Here is an 18,648-nt window from a genome sequence, read left to right on the forward strand (position 1 = left end):
GAAAGACTTGTGTCCTCGCCTTCTCGAGAAGGGTACTGATTTGAGAGATGGCTTACCGAGCTGTCCAGGAGGCCATTGCCATCTGTGTCATAGAGGCGAAACATAACTGCAAGAGAACACAAATTAAGGGCAAGCATGTAGTGTGGGCCACATATTTTGCTTTTTTAAAAAAAGAAGAAAGCAAATCCATAGACATGTTTGGTAATGGCATGTTTAGCATCACGTCTAGTTTGGCCCTGGAAGGGAGGGTGGGGAGAGAGACCAGGCTGAGAGTTCCTTGCTGGAGTTGGCTGGAAATGAAACTGCAGCCCTTGGGAGTTGTCCAAGTTGCTTTCCAGGGGGATCTTTGGCCTTGGGGGATTGTCCATTGGCCCCATACTCTACATACTTTTTAAAGAAAGCGAATGTTATTAAACCACACTAATTTTCCAGTGCCGAAGGGATTGGCTGGGTACCTCTCTTCCAGCTACACTCTTCCTATTGGAGTAGCGCATTCGTTGATGTTGAGAGCCCTTCACTGTTCATTTCCCATCAGCACCTAGACCGAAATATTTGCCCTGTGAAGTCACGTGCAAGCTTAGACAACGGGCTAGGGTTGAGTGCAGTCAGGTTTTGGTTCTGGCCTGACAAACAGAGGCCCTACTAAAAGATTTTATGATACACCAAACCCTACATGCACTTAAACAAGCAAGTGACACCTATTCTACCTATTTCATATATCTTATGTTTTCTGAATATGCTCATCAGTGAACTAAATATAAGTAAGTGCACAGCCTGGGCAGTGCAAGCACCAACACTTGGCATCATTAGGCAGTTGCCAGGGTGCCAACAGCCTGGTGGGAAGAACTATGGATGCTGCTTTGATTTTATGTGTGTGATCTGGTGCTCCTAGCAGTATCAGGTGTTGGGGTCTAGCCACAATCACATCCCTCCCCCAGTTAAAGTTTGTGGGGTATTAAATGGCAACTAGGCTTATTAGCTTTGCATTGCTTGGAGTGCAGAGTGTCATGTTAAAAGGCCTAAGATCATTAGAAATAAGACCCTGGGCTGTGCTTATTAGATGGCACCTTTATTTTAGTATCCCTTCCTTGTTTACAACTACATGCAGACTGGCGTTCTTCCTTCCAGAATTCCCTTTCCCCTTTTTTGCCTACTCTAAGTCTTGGGCTTGAGCAGCCTATGTTTAATCCCAAACACTATGGAATTCTGAGTCTGGATCAAGGAGTAGATATTCCATAAACATTACTCTGTGCTGCCAGGTAAGCCCAGCATAGTCCACTGATGGAGGATGGAGCCAGTGAGCACTTTGCTCCTCAGACTTCGAGCCAGGGGTGGAGGAAGTGGGGTGCAGTCTGAACCGGGTGTCTGAACCGGGTGACAAAATGCCTGGCAGCACTCACTGCGGGGCCTGCAGTGAGCTCGAGTCACTGCGTCTCTCCTGGCACAGGCTCCACGCTGCCCAAATGGTCCACCCACTGCTTCCCCCCCAGCTGTAGAGCAGCTGAGTGGGAGGAGGCAGGCAGACGCTGGAGGCCCCACGGTGCGCCCTGCCCCTATGGGTGGCTCGCCCCGCCCCTCGGTGCGCCACCCCAGGCGCCTGAGCAGCTTCCTCTGCCGCTGCTTGGAGCCAACCTTGGGCATCGTTAACAGCTGGTTTAACATGCAGGAAAAATTACAATAATAAGGAATGCCAAAATCAACCAACCAACCAGCAAAACAGAGATTTATCTGGCAAAAAAGTAACATTCATTGGTTGCAACACCTATCTGGTCCTATCTTCATGGCAATGTTATTTCATCAGAGCTATCCTGCCTGCTGATCTCAGTGCTGCTTTGCGTACTGTGCTTTAATCCTCACTTATATTCCTGGTGCCGTGTTGAGTTGTGATCTATCTATTGACCTCCACATTCTCCGTGTGCTATGACTCTTCAGTTGCTTGGCTTGCTCCATATAATGTCAGTTTCAAATAATTTTTGTTAGGTGACCACTTGAAAGAAACTGACTGTGGGGCGTTTCTTTTATGAAAGCTTCCTGCAAAAATTCTTTGATAAACAGAGATGTCGTATCCATCATTTCGTGGTGTCTTTTAAGAACAATTAAAAAGCAGAAGAAAAACAAGCCAAGGGCACCAGAGGGCAGCCTTGCACAGTTTCCTGAAATGCTAATGTAACAGTCATAAACTATTTCCCATGGCTTTGTCACGGTGCATTGTAGAGAGTAATAAATAAGTACTAGCTTGCCTTCCTCCTCCTCCTCATAGCACAATTTCTAGGTACCCTCTTTCATCTCTTGCTTTTCATTCAGATCATGATAACCAGCTCAATCCATGAAGCAAACCACACTTTTTGTGCAATACTTGAATTGTGCAGGTAATGAGAAGAGACGAGCAACTTTGCCCTAGAAGAAACCTATTTAGTAGTTACAAAAAACAAAATGAAAAACAGAAACACCCTTCTTCTTAGACATGTAAGTATCCTTTTAAACAGGCAAGCCCTGTGACCAGGGTGCCTGTTATGTACTAAGCTTGGATCCTAGAACAATAGGCAAGTAGGATCCTAGAATGCAACAACTGATCGGCCTGCAGGAAAAGACCAATCAGGCTCCAGGAGGAAAGCAGAATCAGCCAATCAGGGGGGACTTATTGTGTAAATAATGTATATAAAAGCCTGAGGTTTTTTTTTTGGGGGGGCATTTCATTCACTGTTTTACAAGCTGCAATAAGGAGCATGAAGTCACTACAGGACTCCGAGTATATTTCAGTGCCTATTCATCTGTCTACATGTCAGCGATGCTCTTTCCAGAGGCCAATTCCAACAACACATTTCCATTCCTGCTGTGACATTTTGAAAAGTTCCTGGGCACAATTTTATCCCTGGAGCGGGTTATCCACATTATGATTCCCAAGCTGAAGCTGATCCTGTGAGGAGGATCCTACAGTATTCTGCTTAGTAATATTTTCCTAATTAACCTGCCCTTTGGTGCGCAAAATGACTCTGGGGTTTCTAATGGCAAATGAGTCACACAGTCAGCTTGGCACAAATTCAGAGCCATCCAAGGGAGAAGAAGAAGGAAAACAGCCATGATAAGCTCCGTGGTTATGTGAGTCAGCTCTGCAAAGTGTTTGTATGGAAACTGATTGATGAGCTTTCATCTCCCTCCATGTTAGAATTCACTTCTTTTAACGGGAGCAATCAGTACTGCATGCAAAATAACTGGATTGTCTCCAAAGTTGTTTATTATTATTATTATTATTATTATTATTATTATTATTATTAAAAGGTCCCTTCCAAATCAAATTGGAAACTGCTTAAAATGTAAGAATTTGTGTGATGTTTCAGCTTTTTAAACACACACACACAACGTCTAGTGAAGTTGTATAGGCCTAAAGCAGGGATGGCTAACCAGGACCAGCCACACTTTTCCATACACCATCCATCCATCCAGAGAGTATAGCATATGCTTATATGCAGGCAGATACACACATATACTGGTACCCAAATGGCATACCTAAGTAGACCCAACCCTTGAACTGGTGGTTCACCCCCTACGCTTGACTTAAGGGATCGCCAGGAGTCAGGCATTTTAATTGTCCTTTTCTGTCTGTTTCTGCTAACCAGGATAGGTGACCTGCAGGGTCCAGGAATTTTCAGACTCTATTCCTCCAAGAAGCAAAGTCTCTAAACTTCTCCGAAGATAAACAAAGACAAGGCTCGTGTTTTCTCCTGGAGACTGACAGATTGTTATTTTTTTTAAGGCAGTACTCAAAATCACAACAAGCAGGGTTATGAGGGTATCTGGTCCATTTACTTTTTGTGATGCTCTGTTAAGATACATTTTTTTTAGAAATTTGTGTGGGCCATGAATGATCTAAGGTTGCAGGAAATAATATGTGTGGGGCTTGTGGATTAGATTAAAGCCCCCTACACACATAGTATCTTTAATCCCATAATTTGAATATAAGAAAAGAGTCTACCACCTCAGGCCTGTTTTGAATCTCTGAAGAAGGGACCCAAAAGAAGCAAATGCAGCATAAAAATATGACCTAAATTTATCTGGTCAACTAAGAGGTGCTACATAACCAACATATCTGCCTATGATGCTCTAGAGCAGTGGTTCCCAACAGGTGGTCCGGGGACCCCCAGGAGTCCGCGAGCTATGCCAGAGGGGTCCACAAGATGCTATTAGAATAAAAAATATATTAAATATATTTCGTATGATAACAGATTTTTTGTTTTGGCCGCTTCCTGCATGAGCAGAGTCTAGCGCAAAACTAGAATTAGATAGAGGCAGTAGTTCTGCTGTATGCCGTTAGGTGGCGCTTTACAAACACTACTGTTTTGCAAAGAGGCAGCGCGCGCATTCTACTAACACTCACCTCCCCAAGATGCTTTGTGCGCGTCGGCTTCATTTGTGCGCTACTGCGCAGGTACCCTGTCTTCTCCATTCCCCTCCCTCCTCCCTGGCGCACGCTGCCTCTTTGCAAAACAGTAGTGTTTGTAAACAAAGCGTTGTTTTTCGTGGAAGCTACAGTTCGCGTAGTTAAAAATGGACCGTTGGTTAAAAAGTGGTTCATCTATTTAAGAACTGAAAATTAAAACTAACTGTATACTGATGGAGTACTCTGTTATAACTGTAAAAAACGTATAAATATAAAATATAAAAAGACTCTTAATTTGGCTCTCACTTTTTAATTTTAGGATTAGGAATTAATGGGGGTCCTTGTCACAATAGCGGCTCGATGAGGGGTCCTCGAGAAAATTTTGTTGGGAACCCCTGCTCTAGAGGAAATGGAAAGGGATGGAGGATTGTGACCTGGTTGATTCACCACACACACACACCCCACCCCACCCCGCCTCTTGCCTGAATGTGAATCTCAAAGCCGTTATTGCTTCTCCTGAAACCACAAACCCTCCCATTCCCACCATAGCACACCACTGCCGCCAAGTGACCACAGCATAAAACAGGTCTTAAGACCTGATGCTGTGGTCACAGACACTCTTCCTGTCACCCAAGCACTTACACTCCAGCTTATCCTCAGCCCGTCCCCTTTCCAGCAGTGACAGGTAGCAGACAATGTCCTTCAGGTAGACTACCTGAGCCAGTGGGGCTGACAAATGTGGACTGGCTGTTTTCAGGGAGATGTGGCTCTTTCGAAGGCTGAATGGTAATTTCTTCTCCAAGCTTCTGGAGCCTAAAGAGGAGGTCAAAAATAAGCACAGGTGTTTCAAAGCTCCAAAAGAGATGTTGGGCTATGCGGTCAGGTAGACATTAAAAAGACAACAACTCAGGGTCTTATTTTGCTTGATCCTACCAGTGGCACAAGCACCTCAGGAAGGGCTTGCCAGCAGCACATCCTTATAGGTCTGTTTTATCTCTAGCAGTCTAAACTAACTTGGGCAGCAACAGCAGAAGTGCAGCACAGCAATCCTTCCACCTAGGGGGAAAACCTCCCCAAACCTTCCAGCTGGCTCCTTATTTTCAGGAAAGCTGCACATAGCACTGCACTAAACTTTCATCACTCCCTAGTGGGTGGCTGAATGTAATGAGGCCATTTAGCTTCCTCCCCTTCCAGCTCTATGAATTGTTGCATGCCACCCCAATCTCTTGCACTTTAAAAATTACTTTTGGAGGGTGGTTTTATGGGGTTTCATATCCCATTTTATTTTATTCGTTGGCCTGGGAAAGAAAAAATTAAGATGATTAATATGCGAGCCAACTTTAAATATATGAAAAGTCATCACATGTAGATGATGGAGCAAATTTGGCTTTTGTTGTTGTTGTTGTTGTTGTTGTTGTTGTTGCTGCTGCTGCTGCTGCTGCTGCTCCACAGCAGTCTTCCCCAGCCTGGTGTTCCCCAAATGTTGTCAGCCACTGCTGTTGTCGGCCAGTAGTGCTCATATGAGTAAACCTCTTGCATAACATCCCAAATCAACACGTCTGCCAAGGTATATAAGGTTTGAGGAGGTATAGATGTATGACGCAGGTGGCGCTGTGGGTTAAACCACAGAGCCTAGGGCTTGCTGATCAGAAGGTCGGCGGTTTGAATCCTTGTGACGGGGTGAGCTCCCGTTGCTCGGTCCCTGCTGCTGCCAACCTAGCAGTTCGAAAGCACGTCAAAGTGCAAGTAGATAAATAGGTACCGCTCCAAGCGGGAAGGTAAACAGCGTCTCCATGCACTGCTCTGGTTCGCCAGAAGTGGCTTAGTCATGCTGGTCACATGACCCGGAAGCTGTACGCCAGCTCCCTCGGCTTATAGAGCGAGATGAGCGCGCAACCCCAGAGTCGGTCATGACTGGACCTAATGGTCAGGGGTCCCTTTACCTTTATATGTATGAGAATACAAATTCCTCTATATAACCTCTGAGAAGGAAGACCTAGGAAAAACAACCAAATAGGGAAAGAGAAGTAGCTGGCTCAAGACTAGCAACTAAAAATTGGTCAACAGGCAAATCATAAGGCAGTGTAGACATACACATTTTATGTGAGTGCTGGGCTTTAGGAAATGAGGAGATTTGCATCTTCTCCCACTTATGCTTCCCTGACATAAAGGAGTGGGTTGGAGGCAATAAGACACTCTGGTGGCTTGCCTAACCTGGCTCCTATTGCCATGGTAAAAAAGATACTGGCTGACAGGATTTCAGCAGCAAAACAAGACACTTTCCTCCCGCCCCACCGCAACATCTAAAGATGCTGCAGAATCCACTGTGCTTGAAATAGAAATGTGGCTTTGCAGCTGAGCTGAGGCAGCTGGTGACACCACCTCAGATAAATTAGCTTGTTGCAAATACACTCCAATGTTTGCAAAGGCAACAGTAATGTGCTTCCCAGAGTGTCTCAGAGGAAACTCTCAGGAGTCCCTGACTACCACTGTGCAGCAGATGGATGTGGCTGGGCCTGTGGAGAGAGAATGCGGGAAGTAACATAGTTAGTTATTGACCCAGTGAGAGAATTGCTTTTTGAAAAATCACTTTCTTGTCCTGAGGCTGATGTGTTTGCTTCCCAAACTCTCACAGAGATCAAAAGTGCTTCTGTTCAACTTCCATTTCAGGTTTCCTAACCAGACTTTGCTGACAGAACCAGAGAACTCCAAGCTGTGGCTTTAGCCTGTGACAACTGTGGTCACACCCACACCATAAAAGCACATCTCACATCCATTAAAAATACATGGCTCCCCCTCTCCACCAAATCCTGGGAACTGTGGTTTACCCCTTGCAGAAATACAATTCCCATACACTTAACAATTCACACTTCCCAGGGTTCTTTGGAGATAGTCACGTGTTTCAGATGTGTGTTAAATGCGACGTAATTGTATGTTGCGGACCTGGCCTCTCTTCACAGCTACAGAGAGTTGAGGCAGGGAAATCGCAGTGTTCATACAAGGCCTCAGGAACAGAAGAGCAAAGATGAGACTCACCTGGGGACTGTGGGCTAAGCAGAGAACCTGAGGAGAGCTTGGAGGACCCTGAGGAGTTTTGAGCCGAGGGGGTACCGGCAGTGGATTTCTGTGAAGACGACCTGGACCAGCTAGGCGAGGCATTCCCAAGGGCGTTGGCATTGGCAGTTGGAGCAGGACTTAGAGATGCTGTTTGTGGCTCTGCCAGGTTTCCCTGGGAGCTTTTGGGTTCAGGTGTGTGCCTTCCTGTGGCAGTTAGGAAAGTTTTCCCATTGATCCCTATAAATTACAACACAGCATGAAGTCAGACATCTTTAATGGAACGTGTTATTCTGCACACTCCAACTTGGAGCCTATTGGATGAGGACTGTCATTCAGTGTCCTGTGCAGATGGAGAAGTATCTCATGTACTGCTTGTGCCAGCTCAGTCCCCAGGAAGGTAGGCCTGGTCTGTTGAGTTCTCTCACATTAAACAAAAGGCTCATTTCTTCTCTGATCTGCAGTCTTACGTACATTCATCTCCATCTCTGTTACCACTGGTAACTGGTGTTGTCACTGCATTTCATAGTGTTCCCAGCCAGAAACAGAAATTACTCTCCCTACCTTGATCACACCCAACACTATGCATTTAAAGCAGAATCAGGTTCTAGCCAGTTAATTATTATTCCCTTTAATAGGTCAGGAGAGGCCATAGCTGAACTATGAAGTCTAGCAAGCTATCAATATTAATTTCATCAGAGGAACCCGAGAAGAAAACAGAAACTGATTGTCTCTCAGGGAGCTCCTAAGCTGCTGTTTCCACAGAACTCCTTACACTTAATCTTATCACAGCTTGGTATTTCATAAAATGCGTTTGAACAAGCTCCAGTTGTCTCTTTTACAACAACTATGCAGCCAGGATAAAAAGATTTATATTTGGAAGTGTGCATTGGATGCAGATGAATCCTGAGGATTTTATTTTTTGCCTTGCCAGTGATAAAGCAAGGTGGAACAAGTCGCAGCAGGGACCCATGAAGCCCTTTGTGGCACTCTTGTGATCCAGACATGAAAAAATGCTGCAGACAAGCATCTGGTGAAAGTAATGTCTCTAAGCTTATTAATGTCAGGATGTGGGGATGGAAGAAGGAGACCAAATGCAGGTCACACTTGTAACCAGAGGGCTGTTTTATATATATATATATATATATATATATATATATATATATATATATATACAAAACAAAAAACAGCAACACAGAAAGTGAATACATTTTAGTTCTTCCTATCCTAAAATCAATTTAAAGATTCCTAACACAAAGCCCAATTTGTTTCCAATTTCACAGGTTTCTTAATGCAGGGGCATCTGTTTCACGTTTGCAATTTTCAGACCAATTGCCCACACTTGTGGAGACTGAGGGCTTATTTACATTTTCTCTTGTCCCACTACTTCCCTCCTCCAAGGAAAAGCACTCAATCGGAACAGATGGCAACACTGGCGGAGGAAGAGGAGTGCGGGGGGAGCACACCGCCCCCGGCAGCGCGATCCCGGTGGGGTGCCATTGTGGCTCCCCTATGGGCAGCGTGCCACACCCCCGAGATACACGCCAGCCCTGCCCCCGCTGCTCTCTGCCCCCCAGTGCCGGAGCATGAAGCTCCACCACTGGAAGCCAATTTGAGTTTTCTCCGGATTGACATTTGCTCTGATTTAGCAATAAAAAGTGGGTTTTCTTTCGGAAAGGAATGTGACAAGGAGAAAGCTGCTCAGACCTGTGCCTAGAAAGTGTGGGTGAAGCAGAAAACAGCCCAGACCTGTGTTTTCTAAGCACAGGATAAATGGAAGTGTGCATGAGCCCTGAGTGATTCCTCGTTTACCCACTCTAAAACTGCAGTGGCTGCCCTTGTAGGAAAACCACTGGTCTGAAATTTGGCAGGATTAATGATCTCATGTCGAATAATCCATTTCGTAAAGGATAATCCTCTGTGTGTGTGTGCTTGAAGTTCAGCAGATGGGCTACCATGCCTACAAATTTCGTCCGCTTCTGTCAAAAGGCAGGGAGTTATAGCATTACTTTGATTTTCCAATAGTGAATGGGGTGGAGGGGGGGGAGAGAGAAACAAAGCAGATTTAAATGGACCCTGAGCTGAATCAGGTAGCCTTTGAAGTACCTCTGCCTGAGATGGGCTGTTTCCTGAAAAGCCAAAAGAGGGTTTGAAGTGAAGCATGCCATCTATATAGAGGGCTTTTTTTCAGCCGGAACTCGCTGGAAGTCAGTTCCGGCACCTCTCAGGTTGTCATTAGAAGAGAACAAGGGAGGCGTTCAACGCCTCTTTTTTTTAGAAAAATAGCACTGGATGCACACACACAAAGATCTTTGTTTTTTGTACATAACCAGAACGGTAGATGCTACTTCAATGTAATATCAGCATTGTAGAGTTGAAAGAGCCATCTCTGCATAGCAACAGTTTCTTGACAAGACCTGATGGTTTACAAATGCCAGGTTGCACTGAAATACTGAGAGAGATAAAGTTGTAAAAAGCTTTGGCATCCACATACTGTTTGTTTTCTATGTTTACTTAGCTGCTGCATGTGACTGTGCGGGGATTCCAGAGAGAGAGAGAGAGAGAGTAGTCCCAGGTAAAAAAGGATGAGGTGGAAGCAAGAGAGTACAGGAACCCAGCATCATCAAATAAAGGCAGGAGATTTAGGACAGACAAAAGGAAGGATGGCAAGATCCAAACCAGTAGGTTCAATTTTCAAGGAAAAAGATTTAGACTTAAAATCAAGGACAACTTTCTGATGATGCTGTGGAACAGACTTCATCAGAAGGTGGGAGAACTCTGATTTGTTAGAGATTTTTAAGCAGATATTGAATGGCCATCTCTCAGAGATGCTGTAGGAATGGAATTTCCTGCACTAGTAGCAGTTTGGATCAGGTGACCTTAGGGGATCCCTTCTATATGTTTCTAATGGTTAAATAATGAAGTTTGCTTCCGATGGCCATCAACATGAACAACTTTAAAAGGAGGCTCAAGCTATCAGTGGCTACTACACACACAATAGCTGTACATTACTTCCAGTCTCAAATTCGGCATGTCTCTGAATATCAGTTGCTGGGGGACAACAATGGGAGAGGACTGCTGCATTTGTTTCCTGTTTCTGTTTCTGGTTGGAAAACAGTTGAGTAAACTAGAAAAGCCCAGATAGACTTTTGTATTTATAAATCTCTGTACAATACTGCTCTGTCCATTTATGGCTATGGAGGCCGTTGTTAAAAGGTGGAGCAGGGATTTCATTAAAGAGCTTATCGTAGATACCTGTAACAGGGGCGCAAGCAACTTCGGTCTGGATAGAGATGCCTGCATCAATGGACTTAGACTCTGGAAGCACGAGAGAAACAGAAAAATAAACACACACTTTAACAATGTACACTCATTAACGTTTATTGCAAGTTTGTAGTAAACAGCTGTCAACACTTTCTTCTTGGAAAATACATAAATACTTGGTTAGAATAGAAAGGGTTGTGTGTACATACCCTGTTTCCCTGAAAATAAGACACACCCATAAAATAAGCCGTAGCAGGATTTCTAAGCATTTGCGCAACACAGTATAAGCCATACCCCGAAAATAAGACATAGGCGCCAAGGAAGAGGTGAGGCTGGATGCGTAATAAAAAAATAAGACATCCCCTGAAAATAAGCCATAGTGTGTCTTCTTGAGGAAAAATAAATGTAAGACAGTGTCTTATTTTCGGGGAAACACAGTAGTATGATGTCTCACCAATAATGCAAAGTACAGGGGGTGGGGATAAGAACCTAACCAAAGCTGTGGATGGCCTAACCTGAACCCTGGGCCAGGAGGAGGTGGAATCCAATGTGGACTCAGTAGGCTCAGTGGCCACAGAATGCCAGCTGGTTGTTGGAGAAGGGTGGAAATGGGAAATCAGGGATAACAACGGGTGAAATGGAGTACCGTGTCTTAGACGTCTCCATGTATAAGACAACCCCTATCTTTTGAGCCTCAATTAAGAAATAAACATTTTAAACTCCAAACAGAACAACTTTGATATTTTATTAAATATTCAAAACACCGGTATATTTAGTACCATATATTTAAACCTCAAATAGTGAGGCAAGCTGTGTAATGGCGGCTGCTCCTGTTAGCTCAGTGTAACTCCACTGTAGCTACAGCTGCAGCTCTGCCACCTGTGTGTTGCACTTTTGTCTCAGTATTTATGGTATGTACCGTATTGAGCGCCGGCAGATGTGAACGCTGATCGAGGAGCTGCAACTGCCAGAGCTGCCTGAGTGAGTGTGTTTGGGGAATGCGGGGGGGGGGTCCCCTGGGTAGCCAGGGGGTGGCTGAGGTGAAAGGGACAATGTCTGGAGTGGGGGCTGCTGGGGGGGGAAGTACCAGACCAGGGTTTGTCGTGAGGCCAAGAGTGAGAGGAGGCTGGGGGGGGGGGAAGAATATGGATGGGGGCATGTATTTATTTATATATTTGAATGCAACATTCCGTGTCTAAGACAACCCCCAATTTCAAACTGAAAAAAATTCGGGGGGGAATATCGCCTAGGGCTTGCCGATCAGAAGGTTGGCAGTTTGAATCCCCACGACAGGGTGAGCTCCCATTGCTTGGTCCCTGCTCCTGCCAACCTAGCAGTTCAAAAGCACGTCAAAGTGCAAGTAGATACCTCTGGCGGGAAGGTAAACAGCATTTCCGTGCGCTGCTCTGGTTCACCAGAAGTGGCTTTGTCATGCTGGCCACATGACCTGGAAGCTGTACACCAGCTCCTTCGGCCAATAAAGCGAGATGAGCGCCGCAACCCCAGAGTCAGTCATGACTGGACTTAATGGTCACGGGTCCCTGTACCTTTACCTTTTATCATCTTATACATGGGAAAAATACGGTATTCTAAAAGACTGACTGGAAGAGAACTCCACACTTGCATTTTTTGCAAGTCTCACTTTGTTCCTTCTAAATACAAATCTGCCACAGAAGATTTTCAGTTTCATTTTCAGTTTTGACTGAAAATCCAACATGCTTCTTAATAACTTAAAAAATTACAGATGAAGCAGTCAATCAATCAATCAAGTGATGGTGTGTGAAGCAGACAAAGGAGAATGGATGTTGCTCACCAAGATTGCTGAGCTGTGTGATGCTGGAACTTTGTCTCTGGCTCTCTGGGGAATATTGGCAGATTTTTCGTTTGAAGGACATGAAGAGGTGCTGGCAGAGCTCCTCTGGAATATCCACCTCCAGATATGTTCTCATGAACAGCTGGAACCCCTCATAGTCAATTGGCTTCAGGGAAGAATGGAGTAAAGCAAAATAGAAAAGCCCTTTAGATTTGTTTAACTTCTCATTTTAAAAAGGGACTGTCTGTAGTAGTAGGATTCCTTCCAGACAATGCAACAATTAAAATCAACCACCAAGCTTTCAGGCTATTGCCAATGCATGTTACACGCTATACACTATGGTAACCTGTGATTAACAAATTGTGAACAGGTAGCATTCAGTTCCCATTTGAGCAACATGAATGGTCCAACAGAGCTCCACAAAACGGCATCAGGGATAAATGAGTGAAAATCATTTTTAGGTCAGAGATGTCGGTCTTCTGTGGTCCCTTAGAAAGGAGAAGAAGGTTATCCCCATGCTACTTTTTAAAAACGAACCAGTTGGTACGGTATGTTTAACTCTAGATTGCTCTCTTTAGCTTATCTTCAGCATTGGTCCATAGGCGGTTTAACATTTGCAATTCAGATATTTAAATAAATGGACATATGCGGACATATGCAGTTAGAGTAGATTGGGCAACTTTAAGCTACAGAGCAGGGTTTGAAGAACATTGCTCAAAACCAGACAAACACAAATCAGAGAGTTGTCTCCCCCTCACACCAGGAACAGCCCCTCATCCTTTGAGGGATGGCAGATGGATGCTTCCAGATCCATGGTGTGCAATTAAATTTAAGGAAGGTTCAAAATAAGCATGGGAAGGGGCAGCAGCAGCAATGATGGGATCCAGAACCCTGGCAAAGCAAGGAAGGCAAAATAAAATATGTTTGTTGTGACAGATGCATCATGGAGACCAGCTTGCAGTGCACATTTTGCAGTTGCAGCATTCAGCTTTCAGAACTCTGGCAAAAATATTGTTAGACAGAGAGAAGTCACATTTATATCCCAAGGCCTAATATGAGAAAAAGCCACACACTGCACAGCAGGAATTCATTTCTGAAACCAGGGCCCAAGAATAATTTTTTGCTGACCTGATAAAAACTTGTAACACACTTCCCCCCCCCCCCCACATCACGCTCTTATCCTATACAATCTCATGAGTCATGAAAGATAAAGTTACTGTATTAATTATTAAATTACATTTTATGCATTCCTGAAATTACACCTTGTTTCTGAAACATGCCCTCCAATCCCACTTCCCTTTTTGCTATATTTCTTAAACACAATGTCAAGCCTGATGAACGGTCCTATGAAGTTTCTGACTATTTTGTATATTTTCGGATGGTTCTGATAATGGTATTATCCTCTTGATATATTTTTATTCTAATGGATGAAAACATTTTCTAAATAGACTAGTTCATGTTAAAGCTTTATTTTTCTGGCTCTTTTCATTAAAAAATCATGGATTAGCTTCCTAAAGCCAATTTAACTTGCAAGTTTGAACTTGATGGAAGAAGTCGCTGCGTGGCATTTACTCACAGATATAGTTGAGCCAGTAAATCCTGCCAGCAGCATTGGCTCCTACTGCCCCTGGGATCAGTATCCCTATTATAGTGCTTTGTTCCTCTCACCAGCTGTACCCCCTCCTTCCCACGCACCAGGAACTCTGGGACTGGTAGTTCTTGAGCGAGCATGCCATATAAGGAAGCACGAATCTCTTTCTCTCAAACAACAAGTTCTAACTGCATAAGCACACTCACTCTATTCTAGAGAAGAACCTTGGCCAGCAACTCACTGTTCAAAATACTGCTTTTTCCGTTCTAACGTTATTTCTGAATAGCTCCAGCAAATATCACAAGATGTGGACAATAGGTAGATAGATACAAGGAAATATGCATTCACAACTATCCTCAAACATAAAAGTGGAATTGGAGAGCTGGAAAACAATTCACACCTGCCAACCAGTGCACCCGTTTGCTTTCAGATAGTATATATGAGTAAAAAGGTAAAGGGACCCTTGACCATTAGGTCCAGTCGTGAGAGACTCTGGGGTTGCAGCACTCATCTCGCATTATTGTCATGTGGCCAGCATGACAAAGCAGCTTCTGGAGCACCAGAGCAGCACATGGAAACGCTGTTTACCTTCCCGCTTGGAGCGGTACCTATTTATCTACTTGCTTTCGAACTGCTAGGTTGGCAGGAGCTGGGACCGACCAATGGAAGTTCACCCCATTGCAGGGATTTGAACCGCCGACCTTCTGTTCAGCAAGCCCTAGGCTCTGTGGTTTAACCCACAGCGCCACCTGTGTCCCAGTATATGAGTAGACAAGTCTAAAAAGCCTGGGACACAATATTTTGTGGTGGCTCATTTACCAGAAGTAATGTATTTAGCATTAACTCTGGAAGTGTATTCTGACCAAACTAAGTCTCCTAGAGCAAAATATACAACACATTAGAGGGCTTTGAAAATTGGCGTCCCAGGCTTTTAAGATTCGTCTACCCATGTACTATCTGAAACCAAAGGGGTTCATTGGTTGCCAGCTCTCCTACCTCACCATAAAGTACAGCTCAGCCTTCCCCACTCCATCAACAAGGCTTGCAAGGTTTGGGGTAGGCCCCCCTGGATCTCTGGATGCTCGTAAAATGCATCCTCTCCTCCACATCTTGGGCCCTGTGCAATCCTAACTACCCCAACACACCAGAGATAGAAACAGATCAGATTGTAAACATACACACAGCGGCACATTATATGCAGCAGGAATGCACTGAGCTCTGTTTGAAGCTTTTCACATAACAGATATATGCCACATATATAACAGATATATCTAAAGAAGCCTTCCCCAGCCTGGTGCCCTCCAGATGTTTTCAACTAGAAGTCCCATCAGCCTCATGATGCTAGGGCTGATGGGAGTTATAGTCCAGGTAGGAGAAGGCTAATCTAAAAGTATACAGAGGAACTGCAAAATAACATATAGCGCTAATATAAAAATAGAAAGCTCTCTCCCCCTCACACTGAAGCATAGGCGCAGGAGAACATGCTACACAGGAAAAGGCAGAGGTGCACTTTTCACACACATTGAAAGCAGAGGCGCATACTGGACTATAAGCTTATGTGGGGTGGCAGCAGCGACACCTAAATAGGAAATGCAGCTAAAGCTCTTCAAGGTGGAATCTACAAACATATTTAAAAAACGTTCTGAAAATGCTTCTTCTTTTTAAGCGTTTTTAAATATACAGTGGTACCTCGGTTTATGAACACAATTGGTTCCGGAAGTCTGTTCATAAACTGAAGCGTTCATAAACTGAAGCGAACTTTCCCATTGAAAGTAATGGAAAGTGAATTAATCCGTTCCAGATGGGTCCGCGGCATTCGTAAACCGAAAATTTGTAAACCGAGGTGTTCATAAACCGAGGTTCCACTGTATATTGAATTTTCCATAGGGCTCACCATTGCCATCTAGTGTCACATTGTATATTGCACTTAAAACACACTTTAAACGCTTTATTTGCAGCTGTATAGCTGAGTCCCAGGAGTTTACACCACAACAGAGGATGCCATGCTCAGCACAAGCTGCCCTTCCTGTGACACAATAGGTCAACGGATGATGTGAGAATTAGGACATTAGGACATCAATTCACTATTCTACATTTTTCTGTATGTTTAAGTCCTCTTAACACTGACTCCCTAAGGATACAGAAGCAGCACTGAGGTTTTCTGATTTTTGTAGAATACTGATTGAAACTGCAAGTCATAACTTTGACCTTATTTCTTTTTTTTGCGGGGGGTTCAGTTTAAGCAGAAGCAAACATGCAAGGCAACATGTAAACACCACATGTGATAGCTAGAGTATGGAAAGCAAGTCTTACTTGGTTCAGAGTGTCTTGTTTCTGAGGAAAGGAAGAGCGGAAAAAAGACAAAGCAAAGTTCAGTGAAGAAGGACTGAAGAGCAGGAGGAACAGAAACAACTATTCTGCTGGACAAAGGCAAACCAAACTTTCAGGATGGTATGTGCTACAGTCCTTCCCACGACTGTACTATTTCAGAACACACTTGGGGGAAATCCGTAATTTTAAAAAACTTTGCATTTTAAAAGCATGCCCTTGTCAAAATTTCCCAGCAGATGGAACTGTTTACATGCTAGAGAAAAGGCTTGTGAAAATTTTATCCCTGAAATGTAAATTTTTGACATAAGAGGACAGGCAGAGTTTTTGCAAGAACTATTTAAAGGATTAAATGAAAGATTGGTTCATTTATTTATTATTTTTATTTCTTGTCCTTGTATTTGGAACTTCCTCCAAGACGTACAGGGCAGTTATCGCAAAGTTATCATTTTATTCTCACAACAATCCTGCGAGGTTGGTTGAGCTTAAGCGAGCACAATGCCTAAGGTCATTTACAAAGTAATCTTGTGTGTTTACTCAGGAAGACGTTCCATTTCCAGCAAAGCATCTTGAGGATTGCAGCCTAAGGGAATTTAACAGATCAGAACTTTGTGGCTTAAATCCCTCTGGGTCCAATTCTACACCGTGCAATTACAGATGCTGGAGATACTGAAAAAGTGCATTCATGGTAATGTTACCTTCAATATGGGATACAACACCTATGCTTTTAATCATGATGGTTTCTAGAATGTTGCTGCATTGTGGGCTTCTAATAGGCATCTGGTTGGCCACTGTAGACTATATGGGCCTTCGGACTGAACCAACAGGGCTTCTTTTACATTCTTTTGACTAGATGAAATGCTCGATACGAATCTGCAGCTATTGTGCAGGGTGTTCACAATAAAACTTCAAACATTAAAAACTTCCCTAAAGAGGTTTGCCTTCAGATGTCTTCTAAAAGTCAGATAGTTGTTTATTTCCTTGACATCTGATGGGAGGGTGTTCCACAGGGCGGGTGCCACTACCGAGAAGGCCCTCTTCCTGGTTCCCTGTAGCTTCACTTCTCGCAGTGAGGGAACCGCCAAAAGGCCCTCAGAGCTGGACCTCAGTGTCTGGGCAGAACAATGGGGGTGGAGATGCTCAGGTATACTGGGCCGAGGCCTTTAGGGAGCTATAGTCCACAACATCTGGAAAGTATCCTATTGGCCACCCCTGCCTTAGAATCTCCTTCCTGACCCCTCTCAGACAGGATGGCTCAGATGGAGAGAAAGGGAATGGCAATCATACATCCTATCGGAAGAAGTGTGCATGCACACGAAAGCTCATACCAAAATAAAAACTTAGTTGGTCTTTAAGGTGCTACTGAAGGAATTTTTTTTTATTTTACTTCGATCCAGACCAACACGGCTACCTACCTGTAATCATACATGAGTCATGCCTACCTTTCTTCTCATCTCTAGACTTGCTCTGAGAGAAGGTTAGACTGCAAGCATCCAGTCAGGTGGGTTAGTCTATATTCTGCTTGGCCTTTGTCATTGAGTGATTTGCGTTTAGTATTCTAGCTCCCAGGTCAGGCATCCCCAAACTGCGGCCCTCCAGATGTTTTAGCCTACAACTCCCATGATCCCTAGCTAACAGGACCAGTGGTCAGGGAAGATGGGAATTGTAGTCCAAAACATCTGGAGGGCCAAAGTTTGGGGATGCCTGTCCCAGGTAGTTATACTTGTTGCTTAGTTTTTTAATCTGGTTTTAAACTTTATCTTCTAAGTCATCTCAAAGGCCTTTGGGTGGAAAACTGACCAATAAATACAAACCTGGTAGATTTTTTTATTTTATTTTGGAAGCATAGTGCCAGACCTGAGCACATCAACATTTAAGGTTCTTTAAAGAAAAAAAGTAGGCAGCCCACCTGAATGTGGGAGAAAGTGAGGAGCAAACGGTTTAAAGGTACTTAAGAAATTTATCCGGAGGCTGTTATGCGTGTCATTAGAGGACACATGGTTGAGAGGGGAGGAGGAGGAGGCAGGTTCAATGTTTCAGCAGAAAAGCTCCCACCCACTCCTGCTTCCAGACACATCTGTACAGATCCTTGATTTCTCCTCACGGCTTTTGCTACGTTGCCATCGCTACAGGCAAGCGGCTGTCTGCGGCAATGACGGGATATCCCCTCAAAGAGCAGGAAATAACAATTCCACTCTGGCTTTTCCCAAGTGAGGTGGG

The 18,648-nt window shown here is 44.1% G+C and overlaps 1 protein-coding gene across 13 annotated transcripts in view; it reads right to left on the reverse strand.

Annotated features, from left to right (window-relative positions):
* The window catches only part of DGKG (diacylglycerol kinase gamma), a 180,592-nt gene that overhangs the window by 64,424 nt on the left and 97,520 nt on the right, over positions 1-18,648 (reverse strand). For 10 of the 13 annotated variants that reach the window (XM_088670731.1, XM_035132701.3, XM_088670732.1 and 7 more), the window contains 6 exons: positions 16,414-16,434; positions 12,510-12,675; positions 10,688-10,750; positions 7,415-7,672; positions 5,021-5,191; positions 57-106 (listed from right to left, as the gene is read on the reverse strand). In XM_088670731.1, the coding sequence (XP_088526857.1) occupies positions 57-106; positions 5,021-5,191; positions 7,415-7,672; positions 10,688-10,750; positions 12,510-12,675; positions 16,414-16,434 (729 nt within the window). Of the gene's footprint in view, positions 1-56; positions 107-5,020; positions 5,192-7,414; positions 7,673-10,687; positions 10,751-12,509; positions 12,676-16,413; positions 16,435-18,648 lie in introns of those variants that run through there. The other 3 variants (XM_088670736.1, XM_088670737.1, XM_088670741.1) reach the window with 2 other exon arrangements.

Source organism: Zootoca vivipara, chromosome 5 (assembly GCF_965207765.1).
Source record: "Zootoca vivipara chromosome 5, rZooViv2.hap1.1, whole genome shotgun sequence".
Classification (NCBI taxonomy): domain Eukaryota; kingdom Metazoa; phylum Chordata; class Lepidosauria; order Squamata; family Lacertidae; genus Zootoca; species Zootoca vivipara.